This window comes from Schistocerca gregaria, chromosome 1, assembly GCF_023897955.1.
Source record: "Schistocerca gregaria isolate iqSchGreg1 chromosome 1, iqSchGreg1.2, whole genome shotgun sequence".
NCBI classification, from domain to species: Eukaryota; Metazoa; Arthropoda; class Insecta; order Orthoptera; family Acrididae; genus Schistocerca; species Schistocerca gregaria.
Genome location: NC_064920.1, coordinates 1,086,694,488 through 1,086,711,441, shown reverse-complemented (window position 1 = coordinate 1,086,711,441; position 16,954 = coordinate 1,086,694,488). Strand labels below are relative to the sequence as shown.

The following is a 16,954-nucleotide window of genomic DNA, read 5'->3' as shown; positions in this document are numbered from 1 at the left end:
CGTCTCACGCGGTCTGCACGTCCAGCACGAACGCTGGTCCAACTGAGGCGCCAGGTGGAAATGGCATGGCAAGCCGTTCCACAGGACTACATCCAGCATCTCATGGGAGAATAGCAGCCTGCATTGCTGCGAAAGGTGGATATACACTGTACCAGTGTCGACATTGTGCATGCTCTGTTGCCTGTGTCTATGTGCCTGTGGTTCTGTCAGTGTGATCATGTGATGTATCTGACCCCAGGAATGTGTCAATAAAATTTCCCCTTCCTGGGACAATGAATTCACGGTGTTCTTATTTCAATTTCCAGGAGTGTATATTTGTCCAATTAATACCCGTTTATCGTCTGCACCTCTTCTTGGTGTGCCAATTTTAATGGCCAGTAGTGTAGTTTTTGGTGTCACACATCCGGCTTCGACTGTTTCGTCTCTGACGTTCTGCTGCGGTGGTGACTGACCGTCCGCAGGTGACGCTAAGCAGGTGGAGGGCGCGTGGTTCGCGCCGCTGCCGCCGGGAGCGCTGGCGGCGGCGTTGCGGGCGTCGGGACGCTGCGCCGGTGCGGGCCGCACCGTCGGCGCCAGTCGGCGTCTCCAGGGCTGCGACGCCGGACGTCTCGCGTCGCATCGCAATCGCCATGGCGTCCGCCCGCGAGCTGCTGCTACTGTGCGTCGTGCTGGGTGAGTGACGCGAGCGGCAGCGGCTTCAGTCGCCGGCTGAGTGACTCCAGTAGCTTTAGCGAGTTAAAGCACTTCGCCATTCGACAATACTGCCGTCAGAAATATGTCGCTGTGAGAAACTTCAAACGATATCTGCAACCTATAAAAGCGCAAAATAATAGAGAACTAGTACGAATTAGCGCGAATCGTATGATTAACTACGAGCAAGTACACTGTGCCGTGCACAACATATTCTCTCGGCATAATGAGCAGCGGCTTATTTTAGACGTGCATAAATGTAAATTAAGCCGCATGAGAAGGGGAGCAGAAGTTCTCTACATCTCGAGTACAGCATTAATGGTGTGTCGCTGGATTCGGTCAAACTAATTTAATATATACGTGTAAGGTAAGATAAGGATATGAAGTGAAACAAACTTGGATATGTAAATTCTATGGGGTCGCAGATAGGCGACTAATATTTATTAGCAGATCGCCGAAGGAGAATAGTGCATCTACAAAGTAAGCGGCTTACAAGCTTCTTGTGCACCATATTCTTGACTACTGCTTTAGATCAGTAATTGCGCGGTTTAGCCAATACAAAGTTGTAACAGAAATGCTCAGGCATATGAAGCGGGTAGGCCAGGGCAGAAGATTTCTTTCATCCAATTTTTATTTGGTTAAAATGTTCCTTACAGAGTCTGTTTTTAAGAATGATGTATATGAAGATAGCCATAAATGATAAAACCTCGATTTAGTGTTTAGGGTATGACGCATCTGAGAGCTCGAATGCAATCCATGTAGTACCATAATAGTTACCGACGGAACATGGGTCCTGTTAGTTTCGGAGAGTATCACACAGGGCATAAATACTGTTCGCAACAAGGTTTCTCTTCGTAACACGATTCGTTTATGGTAAACCGCCTGAAAGCACGTGCTGGTGTCGCGCCTGCCTAACGTGACATTTCGCTTGATTTTTACGCGAAGCAAAAAGTGAGTGCTTGAAAATGACAAACAGACGCATTTATACGGATAGAAAAGGTTCGAAAAGTAATCCCAGTCGCACAAAAAACGGTTCGATTGCTAAGCGGAAGCCAGTTAATCGATATAATTTCGCCAAATGAGATTGTTTCGACATCGGCGAAAGAACGGTCATCCGTAGGGTTCTGGCATTGTCGATAAAGATTGGTTCAGTTTCCATATTAAAAAACTCAAGTTGAGACTTTAAACTACTGTTTTTTAAAAACAATATTTTTCAAGTTGGCGGGAGCTGTAACTCGTCAAATATGCATGTAATTATGTTACATCTTTCTGTAACTTGTGAGTCGACGTTTACTCTACTGTAGGGCCTACGCAGGGTTTTTGAAATATATTTTAACTTCGATTTTTTGGTGCACGTTTATGTAATGACGATTTTTTTAAATTGACTTTTCTTTAAAAGACCTGCTATTTAGTTACACATCTTTTTTTAAAAAATAGCTCTACGTACAACCTTACAGAATAACATCAATTTCAAAGCAGTTTTTGGAAATTTTTCTAGGTTGAAAGTTCTGGCGTTCATACCTGCCACCTGCCGCTCTTCACTCCGCGAAGACCTTTCGTTGACGACGTGTAATGTCCTCTGGGTACAAGTTTTTTTTATTTAACAAAATACGTGATGCAGTCTTAACAACACAATAGAGTACAGCACAATGAAGTTCTGAAGTCAGCTTTGTAATTTTTTGTTATTTCATTGAACAAAATCACGAATATCGGTTGCAGAATCGAGCGCCAACCCAGCCTACCCCTTTAATCGGAATGTAAGTAAGTACAACTATACTAATTCCCGTGTGATTACTACAAGAATAAGATAAGGGAGGTTAGGCTGCGTGCAGAGGAGAACACTCGCACTTTTCTCGTGTCGCATTAGCGTGTTGAAAAATTGAATGCGCAGAAAACAACCACAGGAAGTAGCTACCAGCAAGCACAACGCAGTTAATTTGGAGAACATGTTTAGCAGTAGATTTACAGGGTGTTTCAAAAATGACCGGTATATTTGAAACGGCAATAAAAACTAAACGAGCAGCGATAGAAATACACCGTTTGTTGCAATATGCTTGGGACAACAGTACATTTTCAGGCGGACAAACTTTCGAAATTACAGTAGTTACAATTTTCAACAACAGATGGCGCTGCAAGTGATGTGAAAGATATAGAAGACAACGCAGTCTGTGGGTGCGCAGTTCTGTACGTCGTCTTTCTGCTGTAGGCGTGTGCTGTTCACAACGTGCAAGTGTGCTGTGGACAACATGGTTTATTCCTTATAACAGAGGATTTTTCTGGTTTTGGAATTCCACCGCCTAGAACAGTGTTGTTGCAAGAAGACGAAGTTTTCAACGGATGTTTAATGTAACCAAAAGACCGAAAAGCGATACAATAAAGGATCTGTTTGAAAAATTTCAACGGACTGGGAACGTGACGGATGAACGTGCTGGAAAGGTAGGGCGACCGCGTACGGCAACCACAGAGGGCAACGTGCAGCTAGTGCAGCAGGTGATCCAACAGCGGTACATCGCACGGCCGACGTCTGTAATTTCCTGAATGAATATTTCGATGATCGTGTGATTGCTTTGGGCTATCCGAAACATACAGGAGGCGGCGTGGATTGGCCTCCCTATTCGCCAGACATGAACCCCTGTGACTTCTTTCTGTGGGGACACTTGAAAGACCAGGTGTACCGCCAGAATCCAGAAACAATTGAACAGCTGAAGCAGTACATCTCATCTGCATGTGAAGCCATTCAGCCAGACACGTTGTCAAAGGTTTCGGGTAATTTCATTCATGGTGGATATGTGGAAAATATCGTACTATAGAGTTTCCCAGACCGCAGCGCCATCTGTTGTTGAAAATAGTAACGACTGTAATTTCGAAAGTTTGTCCGCCTGAAAATGTACTGTTGTCCCAAGAATATTGCAACAAACGGTGTATTTCTAACGCTGCTCGTTTAGTTTTTATTGCCGTTTCAAATATACCGGTCATTTTTGAAACACCCTGTATAAACTGCGTATGAAACACCAGATCTGCTTAATACGCGTCAGAGTCTGATGTTGACTCCTGTCTTTCTGCCCAGTTCTGCAAGGCCACCCGTAGTCTAACACGCAATTAATGTCAGCAGGGAACGTTGACAGTTGATATCACCCTTGGGTTCCCCGCTGTCATTCCTGCGATATCACGAAGACGGGCACCAGGCGCTTTGATCTCTGGCGACAAGTGTTTACAAGCACGCCGGCGGCGCCTGCTTTGATGCAGTATGCTAAATGCCGTCTGATGCCATTTTTTCATACGATGGAAGCTCAGCGTGCATATCTTTGTCGGTATTTAGCAGGCCGAGGCGAATCTGTACAGTTCTGCATAGTGATCCATTACCTGCTTTTCGTTTAAGCTTCTCTGTGCCTCGTTTACCATAAATTTCAAGTTGATGAACTGCCCCACATGCAGTGGAACGAAGAACTGAATAGAATAGATGCCCACCTACATGAGAAAAGTATCTGCGAAGCATTTTTATTGCTTCAGTCACTTTTTACTAATATTTCTTCGCACGACGCGTTCCGGCAACATGCTTCCATCATCAGGTACATTACAGCTACAACTATCTTAATCTGTAGTGCGCCTGATGGTGGCAGCAAATTACCCAAACGCTTCGTGCAAATAAATATTAGTAAGAAGTGACCGAAACAGTAAAAATTAGTTTATAAATTTATCATAGGTCGTTGACCTCACTCAGTTCCATACAATATGGTAAATTTAAGTTGAATGTGTAATTTTATGTGAGAATCGTTTCGAAGGTAGTGTCACTATTGTGTTTATGGCATTGGTAAATGTGGTATTGTATTTGGCATAGAGTAACTCTCGCAGAACACTTCTTTTTCTTAAAACTCGATCGTTGCTGAAGAGATCACAGCAAATATGAAGCCCCGATATATGTTGTGCGAATGGTTCTAAGTTCTCGGAAAAAGGAAGACATGAAGCCGAGAAGATGTAGTTTAGCGATCGTCTTATGGTCGACGTAATAAAGTCGTATTGGGTTGTTAGGGAGAGCTATTATCGTATATCACGCAGCTTTCTAGGGCGACTCATTATCATATACCGTACCGCTGTACGAAGTTGCTGTAAATTTTCCTGTATTACTACCGTTTTCCAATAATAATATGAAGCTGGTGAATTTTTGAATACTATGAACATATACAGTTTAGCATCACGCAACAGCTGCCATGTAGCGGAAATAATGGTGTCAGTTCTTGCGTGGTTCAAAACAGAGTGTGCACTCATATTCACACTATGGCATACAAATGCATCTTGACTTTTAATAATGAAAATGCTTATTTTATGCAGGTATATTTTCAAAATATTTGTACAGTACTGTCATACCTAATAATGACTCAGCCTAGAAAGCCGGTATTACTTGAGGACATCGAAAAGAAGATGGTAATACTCTTGAGGATAGCCGCTGAATAAATAAAGTCATATTGCAGTTTCTGTAAGGTCTTTTTTCAGGAAACGTAAAGATACTAACGTAACGATTATTTTTAACGATTAAGATATTGGCTTCCCGCCTTGGGATGACGCAAGAATGTAACAGCCAGATTCCGCAGATTCTTGAAACCTAACAGGTGGTGATGTTTTTCTCTTCTGTAGGTTTTTCTTCGTCTTCTCCTCCTTCTTACTCTCATTCTGCGTTACTTCCTCCATCTCCACACCCACACATTTTTGTAAATTGTTTGTTAAAATAAGTAACTTAACTGGAAAGAACGGCGACTAGCATATTAATGTTGCCCACCAACAGAAACGAAATATTAAAGCTAACTCCTTCTCATTAGCTACATAATTTATCGATATTCCGCGGGCCCTGTTGAAAATTCGTACATTTTCTTTTTCAGAAAAACTTCCAGTACCTAGCGTCCGCGTAGAAAATGAGTACATTCGCAGCCAAAAATTTTCGGAGGGGTTACCCTTTTGCAGTTACAGATCTCCTGTTCTTACAAACTGCGTTCAACGACCTTTACGTCAACAAGCTGTTGCTTTTGGGAGCACACCTGTCACGCATTTGTAAAACTGTTCCCCACCTGACTGGTGTTCTAATTCCGGACTTTGTGCGCACCTTACTGTCTGACTATTCCTTTGTTACTATATATTTTTTTCATAATGAATGAAAAAAGGTCCGCCATTTTGCAAGTAGACAATTAGTGTTTTGCTTTAATACTCAAACATGCTTGATGAGACTTGCCTCAGTGGTTTTTGTCCTTTTATTTTTCCTGAAATTCATACAGTTTTTGTGCTTTTATTTTTCCTGCAATACATACAAACACTTTTTATGTAGGTTTGGAAATATACAACATCAGATTTTGCTGTTGTTTAAGTTACATACGGTTTGTATAAGGAGGGATGAGTGAAATGAAAATGAGATAGATGGAAAAAAAATCAAGTAAACTGTTCATTATTTCAAAAGTAATATTTTTTGTGTGCTTTTATTTTAATTATTGGTTTAGTTATTAGTTTTAGTTGGTTTACCGTAGTTCCTTATTTCTTTTTTACTTTACTCTCCTGAAAACCCGGAAAATATAAATATTTCGTTTTAAATACCACAGGAGAGCAAGAGATGTTTTCCCCAGCGGAATTCCTCGTCGTTATCTGCTTCACCTGAAATCTCAAAAACCTGTGTGGTATGTTGTTTGATGAGTCTGGATGATAGGTCCGACAATTTAGGAAGTTAAAGTTTATTAATTCGGAGATAATCTCTCGACGATTTATAACCGTGGAAAAAGCAGCCTCGCACTATCTTTCCAAACCTCAACTCCGAACGATCTACGTCTCGTAATATCTGTACCGTGATAAATAACTAATAACTAAATTTGGTAGGGAGATATTCATGCCTTGAATACTTGGTGTAAGTTACTCGATTTTATTTCGTGCAAAAAACTATTTGAAGATTTACTATATACCGTAATGGCGACTCACAACAATACAATCTCTCCCCTCCTCTCACACGTCCGATCTCTCCATTTCTTTCACAAAGAGTCCATAACACAAATCTTTGGTTCATTAAGACACAGAGATGCGTTCGTAGCACAGCACGTCCGATTCTCGCAGTTGGTTCAAAAAATGGTTCAAATGGCTTTGAGCACTATGGGACTTAACATCTGTGGTCATCAGTCCCCTAGAACTTAGAACTACTTAAACCTAACTAACCTAAGGACATCGCACACATCCATGCCCGAGGCAGGATTCGAACCTGCGACCGTAGCGGTCACGCGGTTCCAGACTGAAGCGCCCAGAACCGCACGGCCACACCGGCCGGCTCTCGCAGTCTGTATATGCCGTTCACTACAATATCAATTTGTCGCGCCGTAGTCAACTATTTGCGTACATTGTTACAGCATTCGGTGTCCACCTGGAAATCGTTTGCGGTTGCCAAATGAATTACGTGAGTAAAGAGGCGTGCTCCTTCTCCGAATTTGGGGATTATCTCTCGACGATTTATGACCGTGGATAAAGCAGCTTCGCATTATCTTTCCAAATCTCAATCTTTGTTCAGCGCACGAACTATTTGGTGTAGTTTGTTACTTACGATTTATGATACACCTATTTCGCTGTGTTTGTTCCCGTTTTCTCCTGCTCATTGGTAAATTATGGGTGTTGTTATGTGGCTGTGGCTTGGACACAAATTTCACTGTACAATTAACGTTTTGATGCGATTTTACAGTCATTTGTATGTTTTGTTTCCGACTGATGGCCACGAAATTTCAGTTTGTTCCATCTATTTTCAATTGTGTTTTGTGTGTTAGTGTGTGTATGAAATGTAGACAAATGCTTTTCTGACAGCTTCGCTAATCCATGGTGAGGACAGTCGACCTCTCAAACTGAACTGAAGACGTGAGTTCGCCGTGCGCACACCGCTGGCCAGGACGTAACGTGCGGCCGGGCGCAATGCAGCAGCGCTTCGATCCCCGCTCACTGCGTTCGCATCACAGCACGGAGCGGAGCAGTCTGCAAGGCTTTTGGCGCAGACTGTATCTGTGGTCGGCCTTCATCTGTCACACGAATCGCAAAGACAGTAACTAATAGCAACACGTCAGTCACACGAGCGTTCCAGATATTACCGCGGGGAGGGGGGGGGGGGGGGGCGACATATGGCCGACAGCGAAGACGAATATGCGCGGTACAGATGAAACGAACAACAAACAAACGCAAGTCACCGCCCATGACCTCGCTCACATGCTGTTTTATTTGACCAGAGTGGAACACTGCGACTGTTGCAATAGACGCCTTAAACTGCAGTCGAAGCTCCGTACAGAGAGGGCGGGCATTGTCTTGCTGAAAGGTCAGTATAGGGTGGCTGGCTGTGAAGGGCAACAAAACTGATTGTACCGCTGTGATATAAGGATCCTGCGGATGGTAACCAAAGGGGTCCTGCTAGGAAAAGAAACGGCACTCTAGACCACCATTCCTGGTTCTCAGATCATATGCCGGGCGGCATAACACACCGCTGTCCGGGCCATCTCTAGACACGTCTTCGATGGTCATCGGGGCTTAGCTGGAAGCGCGAGTCACCACTGGAGGCAGTTTTACTCCCATCAATGAGAAACCAGGCCGAAGGCGTGTCCACAGAAACCCCGGACAGCGGTCGCCCCCATTTGTTGCCCTCCTGGGCTTGTATTTCAGGAACGTAATGCCCGTCCGCACACGACGAGACTCTCTACTGTTTGTCTTCATGCGTGCCGAACACTATCACGGCCAGCAAGATCGCTGGATCTCTCCCCATTTCAGACCTTTTGGTGCTTTACGGGCAAGACTGGCAACCATCTCTGGATTTTGACCACCTAACGCACCAACTGGACAGAATTCGGCACGATATTCTTAGGAGAACATCCAACAACTCTGTCAATCACTGCCAAGCCGAATAACTGCTTGCACCAGGGCCAGAGGTGGACCAACGCGTTATTGACTTTCTCAATTTGTGAATTTCTATCATCCAATTTTTTTGAAATTTAGTCACCTGTTTATGTAACATGTAATCACATCTACCGATTTCCCTGTTATTCGTGTAATCCCCTTGTAGTGCACATTTTATTGCCTTAGAGTGTATACAGGGTGAAAAGTATTTAAACCCACAAACACTGGGAGGTTGTAGGGGACATCAAAACAAATATTTTTCCCTAATGTCATTTAAACCGGTGGGGACCGTATTACGCTCTTCAGTTGTTAGAGGGCGTATTACGCTCTTCAGTTATAGGCAACTGCTGTCCACCAATGTAGTAGTGCCTTGTCTCTGTTTACTAATGGGGCGATACACCTGGAGTGAGAACACTGACATGCTTGGTGCGTACTACGTAGCGCACCACAACGGACGAGCTGCACAACGGGTTTATCAACAACAATATCCTAATCGCCGTATCCAGCATCATGAGACCTTTGCTGCTGTGTACCAACGTCTGCGTGAGACCGGGTCATTTAGCAGATTACCTGGACAAGGACGCCGTCGCACGGTAAGAACGCTGCAATTTGAGGAAGCTGTCATGCAGCATGTGGAGCGGGATCCTTCAATCAGCACTCGTGCAGCTGTACGTAACATGGAGACGAATCAGACGAATGTAAGAACAGTCCTTCGAGAGCAATTATTACGTCCATTTCACTTACAGCGTGTCCACAACTTGGAAGCAGTTCATTATCCACCCAGAGCGCAGTTTTCTCAGTGATACCTGGGACACTGTGAAATGCATCCTACATTTCCATCCTTTGTCTTGTTTACCGATGAAGCAACGTTCGGGCGTGATGGAGCCTTCAACATGCACAATTCGCATGTTTGGAGTGAGGATAACCCACATGCCACAGTTACTAGCGCTCATCAAGTGCGGTTCTTCCTTAATGTGTGGATCGGTGTTGTTGGGGACTGTTTAACTGGGCCGTATCTGTACCTGGGCCATTAAATGGCAGGCACTATTACAATTTTCTCGCCAGAGCATTGCCAGAATTGCTGGAAAACGTACCGCTCCCTACAAGACAACGCATGTGGTTCCAACATGACAAGGCGATGGTACATTTCAGTCGTCTTGTGCGTCGATTCCTGGACCGACGGTTCCCAGAAACGTGGATTGGCAAAGGTGGTCCTGTACCATGGCCTGCTCGATCCCCAGATATGTACCCTCTGGACTTTTTTGTTGGTTTAATTAATTAGTCGCCAGAGAAATCTTCCTCTGCCGGTTTAAATACTTCTCATAGGAAAAAATGACATTAGGGGAAAAGAGTTGTTTTGATGTTCCCTACAAACTAACCTCCCCGAGTTTGTCGGTTTAAATACTTTTCACCCTGTATAAATGACCTTGTGCATAACATCAAAAATGGCTCTGAGCACTATGGGACTTAACTTCTGAGGTCATCAGTCCCCTAGAACTACTTAAACCTATCTAACCTAAGGACATCACGCACACCCATGCCCGAGGCAGGATTCGAACCTGCGACCTTAGCGGTCGCGCGGTTCCAGACCGTAGCGCCTAGAACCGCTCGGTCACCCTGGCCGGCCTATGCATAGCATCGTGCGAGCTAATATCCCAAAGATGTTCGTGCTCACATGCGGTCCCTCTTCTTCGAAATGACTTGGCGCAAGTTCGTCGAGGGGTTGAATCGCACATGTCGCATTGCACGCCATAAATTAGACACTTGTGACCCTTTGGTTAAGTTGCCTCGCTGATGTCAAGTTTGCGAAATTGTATGAAACATACAAAGTTTATATAACGTGTAACAACAGTAATAACCATATCGGGAACTAAATTAATGAGCCATAAATGATGTGGGCCACACAGTTGCGATTTGGCTAAAATAATGTTTATTCAGAAAACAAACTAATAGCGAAAATGGTCGTATTTAGAATTATTGTTGCACTCCAGCGTATATCCACTCGACACAGTTCGATCATTCACAATCTCATCGAAAAATACTAGTCCAATGTTCCACCTCGTTATCTACGCGAAAAGGTAGAGTTAACACCAGGTGCGCTGCTGCTCACGGTTGAGAGACCAAGTCCGGCGATAACACATAACGCGAAATTTTCTAAGTCGTTTCACTTCCTAGGTACCTAAAGACCGATTGTCCGCTTTCGCGTCTCAGTCGAAACTGTATCGTTTGGTGTGTAGACCAGAATTGTCCGCTTTGGTGTCTCCAGCCGAACTGTCCGCGATGGCCGGAGTGGCCGAGCGGTTCTAGGCGCTGCAGTCTGGAACGGAGCGGCCGCTACGGTCGCAGGTTCGAATCCTGCCTCGGGCATGGATGTGTGCGATGTCCTTAGATTAGTTAGGTTTGATTAGTTCTAAGTTCTAGGTGACTGATGACCTCAGAAGTTAAGTCGCATAGTGCTCAGAGCCATTTGAACTGTCCGCTTTCGAGCCTGGACCAGCGCTGCCCCTCTGCCCGTCTTCCGCCGCGTCTCCCGTGTGCCAAACATCGTCTCTCATCTGACCATTTCCCTTCCCTGAAGCCGTCCGTCTGATTGGCTACAGCTTGATCTACATTATTTTACATTTTAACATGTTTAAATAATGAAACCTTGACCAGTTTCAGGTTCTAAATAAAGTAACAATAATATCCATTACATAATAAACGCTAAATTCTTTTACATTAAAGCAATACTAGGCCAGTAGCCTTGCACCAATGTACTTTCTGATAAATAAATAAAGAACAAAAGTAACTATCATTCACTAAACTTTACTTTATTACCTAACGATTCAATAAGGTGTAATGCTGTCGTTGTTCAGTGTGTGTTTTTGTGTAGAGGAAATGATGATCTGATGCTTCACTGAAAATACTGATAATTTAAATATACTATATCTTTTAAACAAATAAAGTTAGAGAGTTGGTATTTACAACATTTGTCATTTTAATGACGCGCTTTTATATGAAATGTCGATCCTAAAGATCGACAAAAGCGTTCAGATTTTAGCATTCAGGCCTTTGTTACAAAATTTGTTAGCTTCACTTTAACAGTAAATCAAAATGGTTCAAATGTCTCTGTGCACTATGGGACTTAGCTGCTGAGGTCATCGGTCCCCTAGAACTTAGAACTACTTAAACCTACCTAGTCTAAGGACATGACACACATCCCAAGGCAGGATTCGAACCTGCGACCGTAGCGGTCGCGCGGCTCCAGACTCGAGCGCCTAGAACCGCTCGGCCACACCTGCACCACTGTACTCTATTCTCTTTAAATCTCTGCGCACAGTCATTGAGCTAATTGGCTTGCTGGTACTACATTCGATCTCCACAGCGATTCTTTTCGCTGATTTCATACAATTTTTCCACAGACGTGCTCGGCAATATTCCAGGGGCCATCTCAGTCAGTGGTCTTCTCTTAGATGCGGTTGTTCCTTCGCGTTTCCACGTCATTGGCACATCACCAAAAGTCAACTATGGCAGCTTTAGAGGGGTTGAAATTTCCCCCTCAGGCGATATCCAATGAATAATTCACGTTCGAACTCACCGAACTCTGCTGACCGATTCTGCTGTTGGCACTGTGCACCTCTGCAGTCTGCACGAAAATGCTGTGACACGACGCGGCCATTGGGATGCAATTTCAATAACTTTACTTGTCTTGACCACATTTTCATTTTTCCAACAGCACCTTACACGTTTCGACTTTCCGTCATTTTCAAAGGCAGTGTTATGTCAGTCATACAAAATTGTTCATTCGGTACATTGTATCACGTCAACATTCTCAATCACGAAACAAGTGCAAAATAGAAGTGTGGTCAAGACATAAGAAAAGTTGTTGAAACTGTCTGTCTTTTGTTCTGCTGGCGGGTTGCCATCTCGTGACAGCTAGTGGTGAATTCTGGATTACACTGTGGTTTTTAGGTACTTTTGACCACATAGCACCTTTTTTCTTACATACTATATTTGTTCTCCTTCTCTCTTATAACTTTTATTCACAAACGAAGTACTCAGGGAATTGAGTCGAGAAATGCCCTGTACCTAAATAACGCGGCCATGTAGCAATGAAGTGTTACTTGGATGTCTGTACATGTAAAAAGATTAACAATTTGACAGAAAGAACTACGTACGAGTAACGAATCTACACATAAAGAAAGATTAAGCCTAAGATTTCTCATCCAGAAATCGCATTTGAGTGTTGTTTGTTTGTGAGAGGAGTAAGAGGGAGAAACCTCCAGCGCGACTCGGCATGCTCGTGAACTACAAAGACTGCGGTTTTTTGATCTACGATACCGCTGCTTGCCTCGGTCGGAATGCCACGTCTGTCATGGCAAAATGGAACTGATGTATTCAGGACGGCCACACGCAAGCACCCCACATGGCAGACACACTGCCCGCTAAATAGGGAACAGGAGTGGCCCCAACACTGATCCCTGGGGCAGCCCCCATTTGACATGTGAGCTACTCCCCGTATTCCGTAATGGTACAACTTCTGGAGCAATACTTTGTGATCAACACAATCAAACGCCTTAGTTAAATGAAAAAAATATGCCTAGCGTTCGTCACCTTTTGTTTAACCCATACAGTAACTCACAGAGAAAAAAAGACATGGCATTTCCAGTCGTTAAACGACTTCTGAAGGCGAACTGCACATTTGGTAGCAAATTGTGTGGTATGATCAATTATCCTTACATACACAGCCTTTTCAATAACTTTAGCAAACACTGAAGCGGTGGAAATAAGTCTAAAATTGTCTACACTATCGCTTTCTCCCTTTTTATAAAGTGGATGACTTCCTACGGGAAAGAGTCATCGGTAAACTAGAAAGCGGACGAAGTGTGACGACTGTAGCCACGGAGCTTGGAATTGCTCACAGCATTGTTTCACGTACATGGGAGAGCGTTCTGAACCCCATGAATTGCTCCCTGAAGGAGAGGAGGTGGTCGAGGACGTTCAACTACAGCAGCAGGCGACACCTACATTGGGCAACGGGCAAGAAGGGACCCATTTCAAGCACCGGGTGCAGTCGCAACCACATATAACAGGACTACAAGCTACGCCATCCCGCACTCCTCAGGTGACGCGGCGACTGGACGGGGGTGATCTCTCTGCCCAACGACCAGCGCGTTGCGTTACTTTGACACCCGCACACCGGCCACACCGTTTTAGGTGGTGCCAAGGGCATAGGGTCTCAGCCAACGAGGAGTAGACTCTGTTGATCCATTGTGGACCCGGGAAGCGGCTCGTCAAATATTAAACAATGAAATTCGCCAAATAGCTGTGCAACTGAGAAGTTATTTTGTTTTATTTTCGCTGCCAGTTTCGGCAGTTCATTGTGCCATCTTCATGTCCTGTATACATCTGTCAAAAATAATCGATATGAGCATAATGGGCCCGTATGTCTCTGGATGTCGTGAATTGTCAAGTGCCTCCATCGGAAACCTAAACGAGGAGTAAGATCACATGGTGTGATGTGGTGGTAAGTTCCTGTGGGACCAAACTGCTGAGGCCGTCGGTTCCTAGGCTTACACACTACTAACTTACACTAAGGACAACACACACCCATGCTCGAGGGTGGACTCTAACCTCAGACGGGGAAAGCCGTGTGAACAGTGGCTAGGCGCCTCAAAGCACACGGCTACGAGGCTACCCCGTGAGCCTAGTGTCACATGTTCTTCTCGAATGAGCACAGGTACAGTCTGCGTAGTGATTTTGAACTGCGAGCGTTAAGGAGACATACTGCTACCAGGAACAGGGTCAAACATGTTTGTTTTCGTTGCTCAGGTATGGGGAGGCATGATGCCGCACAGCCGTACTGACCTCCAAATCTTTCAGTACAGTGCACTGACCAGTCAGCATTATTGTTACACTGTCCTGCTACGCGATGTACTACCGTACAGGAGTAAATTCTGGCCTGACATTGTGCCACCGCATCCAGCTGCACAGATGGAGAAGCTCTTCGAATGACAGGATATTCAGAGACAGGAGCTGTCTGCCTGTTGCCCCAATTCAAATCCTGTCGATCACCTGTGCGATGCGGTGACGAGACATATTCAGCATGACCACACTCACCAACGACCATGCAGCAGTTGTCAACAGTGCTGGTGGAGGAATGGAACGCCCTGCCACAAGAACTCTTTACCGCAATGCATTGCTGTCCATGGTGGTCAAACACCCAATTAAGAAACACACGCCGGCTGCGGTGGCCGAGCGGTTCTAGGCGCTACAGTCTGGAACTGCGCGACCACTATGGTCGCAGGTTCGAATCTTGCCTCGGGCATGGATGTGTCGTGTCCTTAGGTTAGTTAGGTTTAAGTAGTTCTAAGTTCTAGGGGACTGACGACCTCAGAAGTTAAGTCCCATAGTGCTCAGAGCCATTTGAACCATTTTAAGAAACACACGCTGCCTTCCGGAATATCCGGGGGACCATCATAAATCGTGGTGGCTTGAGATTAGTTATAGTCTTTGAATAAAAGTGCCATTTCTGTTCATGTCATTGCGTACTTTTTTCAGTTATCTTCTGTAGTACAGTGTAGCAGGTCTTTCCATGTATGGTACAAGTTTCATCGAACTACGTTACTTGGCAGAGACGCATCATGCGAAAGTTACTCTCACCTTTCAAGATTTGTACTATGACCACCCACTTCATAGTGTGTTGGTGAACATTTGCTACGCAATTTAGCAGCGATTCAGCGTGGCGTATCCTCAACAAGACCTTAGTGGGTTTCCGGATGTGTGATGCACCAGATGTGTAGGCTCGTGTCACACAATCCATGTGAATTACAGGCCCATGTTTTGTAGACACAGAGCTGTGGACCGATAACATTCCAGGGGTGTATTGCATCGGGTTTACATGAGACACATTTGGAGGCCAAGTCACCTGCATTACCTCACGATCACGCTTCTAAGACCATCGTAGCGCGGTTCCAGACCTTCTGATACGGATAGCTATCCCGTTGGAAGATGCCACCGCCGTCGGGGATGACATCAAGCATGACGGAACGCTGGTGGCCCGCAGTAATATTCACCTAGTCCACAGCTGTCACGTTGGCTTCCATTAGTAACCTGAGTAGCGATGGAAGATCAGGCCAGTGTTCCTAACAATATGACAGTGCTCACCGTCCCGAGTCAGTTGCGAGGTGCACGTTTCATGCAGCCTTTCACATGAATTACAGCGTATCTGGACAAGATCACACACCCGGTGTAACAAGAAACTCGAATCATCCGACAGGGATGCACGGCCCAGTTTCGATGATCCCGTAGGCACTGCAATCGTAATTTACGGTGTTTCTGGGTCAACATCGGGGCCCAAGAAAGATGCTTACATACTTTCTTTATCGCGTCACGTGGCACAAAAGTCACCGATATTCAATCTTGCTGTGCACAGTGGTCGAACGAAGTATTTAGGTTCCTGTGTGTAAACGACGACGAAAAGCGCAGTCCCTGAGTCTATTCCATCTTCCAATTCATGCGAAATGTTTATTCAATCGACATAACCACTAAGTAATTTTTCATTGTTACCGGTTCCGAAGCCCCTTAAAAAAATTTCGCGGCAATATATTGACACGTACGTATCTCAACAATGGAAAAACCGGACATTCTGCATCGGCCAGCTTTGCCAAGTTGTGTACAGAATGAAACGTGTGATAGCGACGAATTATTAATTCGAAGACTGACAAAAATAGACAAACAAGTGCAGCAGGCACATTAGCTAGAGCTCCAGTGAAGCCTGAGGTTGAATATTACGGCCAAAGAATTCGGCACAAACTTGATGAAACCCACAAATCGAAAACACAACACCACCTTGGCTACCAAGTCACTACGCCCCAATATAATGCTTCCACTAGGAACGGGAAGAAGGAAAAACAAAAGCCGATTTCGCAGAAGTTCGCAGTGAAGGCAGCCGCCAATGAAGGTCTTTATGGTCAGTCACGAAGCTGGCATTTCAAAACACGGTATAAATATTCACGCCGATCCGTGACAAGATTCCAGAGAACGACAGAAGAAAAGCGGTATGTTTTTGCTGCGGAACAACTCTTCTGAATGCCATAAATTATAAGTGAGTGCTCACTACAAATCAGTTTTTGAGCGGCAGGTAGAAAGCGTGGGAGGGGAAATGATAATAGCTGCGCGGCTTGTATTTGTTCGACATGTTGACAGCTGTTCTCCTTAAATCAGTAGCGACTAATATTGAGCAACTTCTTCTGCTGCCATTCCCGGAACGTTCTCGCATAACTTCCGCAAACGTTCACGAGAGTTGGCTTCAAGCGCTCACAGTTTCGAACTAACATTCTTGCTGGATCTAAAGAGTATCGAACACGACGTACTCTTTAAGGTAACTACTTACTTT

The 16,954-nt window shown here is 44.7% G+C and overlaps 1 protein-coding gene across 2 annotated transcripts in view; it reads left to right on the top strand.

Annotated features, from left to right (window-relative positions):
• The first annotated feature begins 577 nt into the window (after positions 1–577).
• The window catches only part of LOC126281933 (xaa-Pro aminopeptidase 1-like), a 322,109-nt gene continuing 305,732 nt past the window's right edge, over positions 578–16,954 (top strand). Inside the window, exon 1 of one of the 2 annotated variants that reach the window (XM_049981279.1) lies at positions 578–672. In XM_049981279.1, coding sequence (XP_049837236.1) covers positions 630–672 — 43 coding nt within the window. In that variant the 5' untranslated portion in view covers positions 578–629. The remainder of the gene's footprint in view (positions 673–16,954) is intronic. The other variant, XR_007551312.1, reaches the window with a different exon arrangement.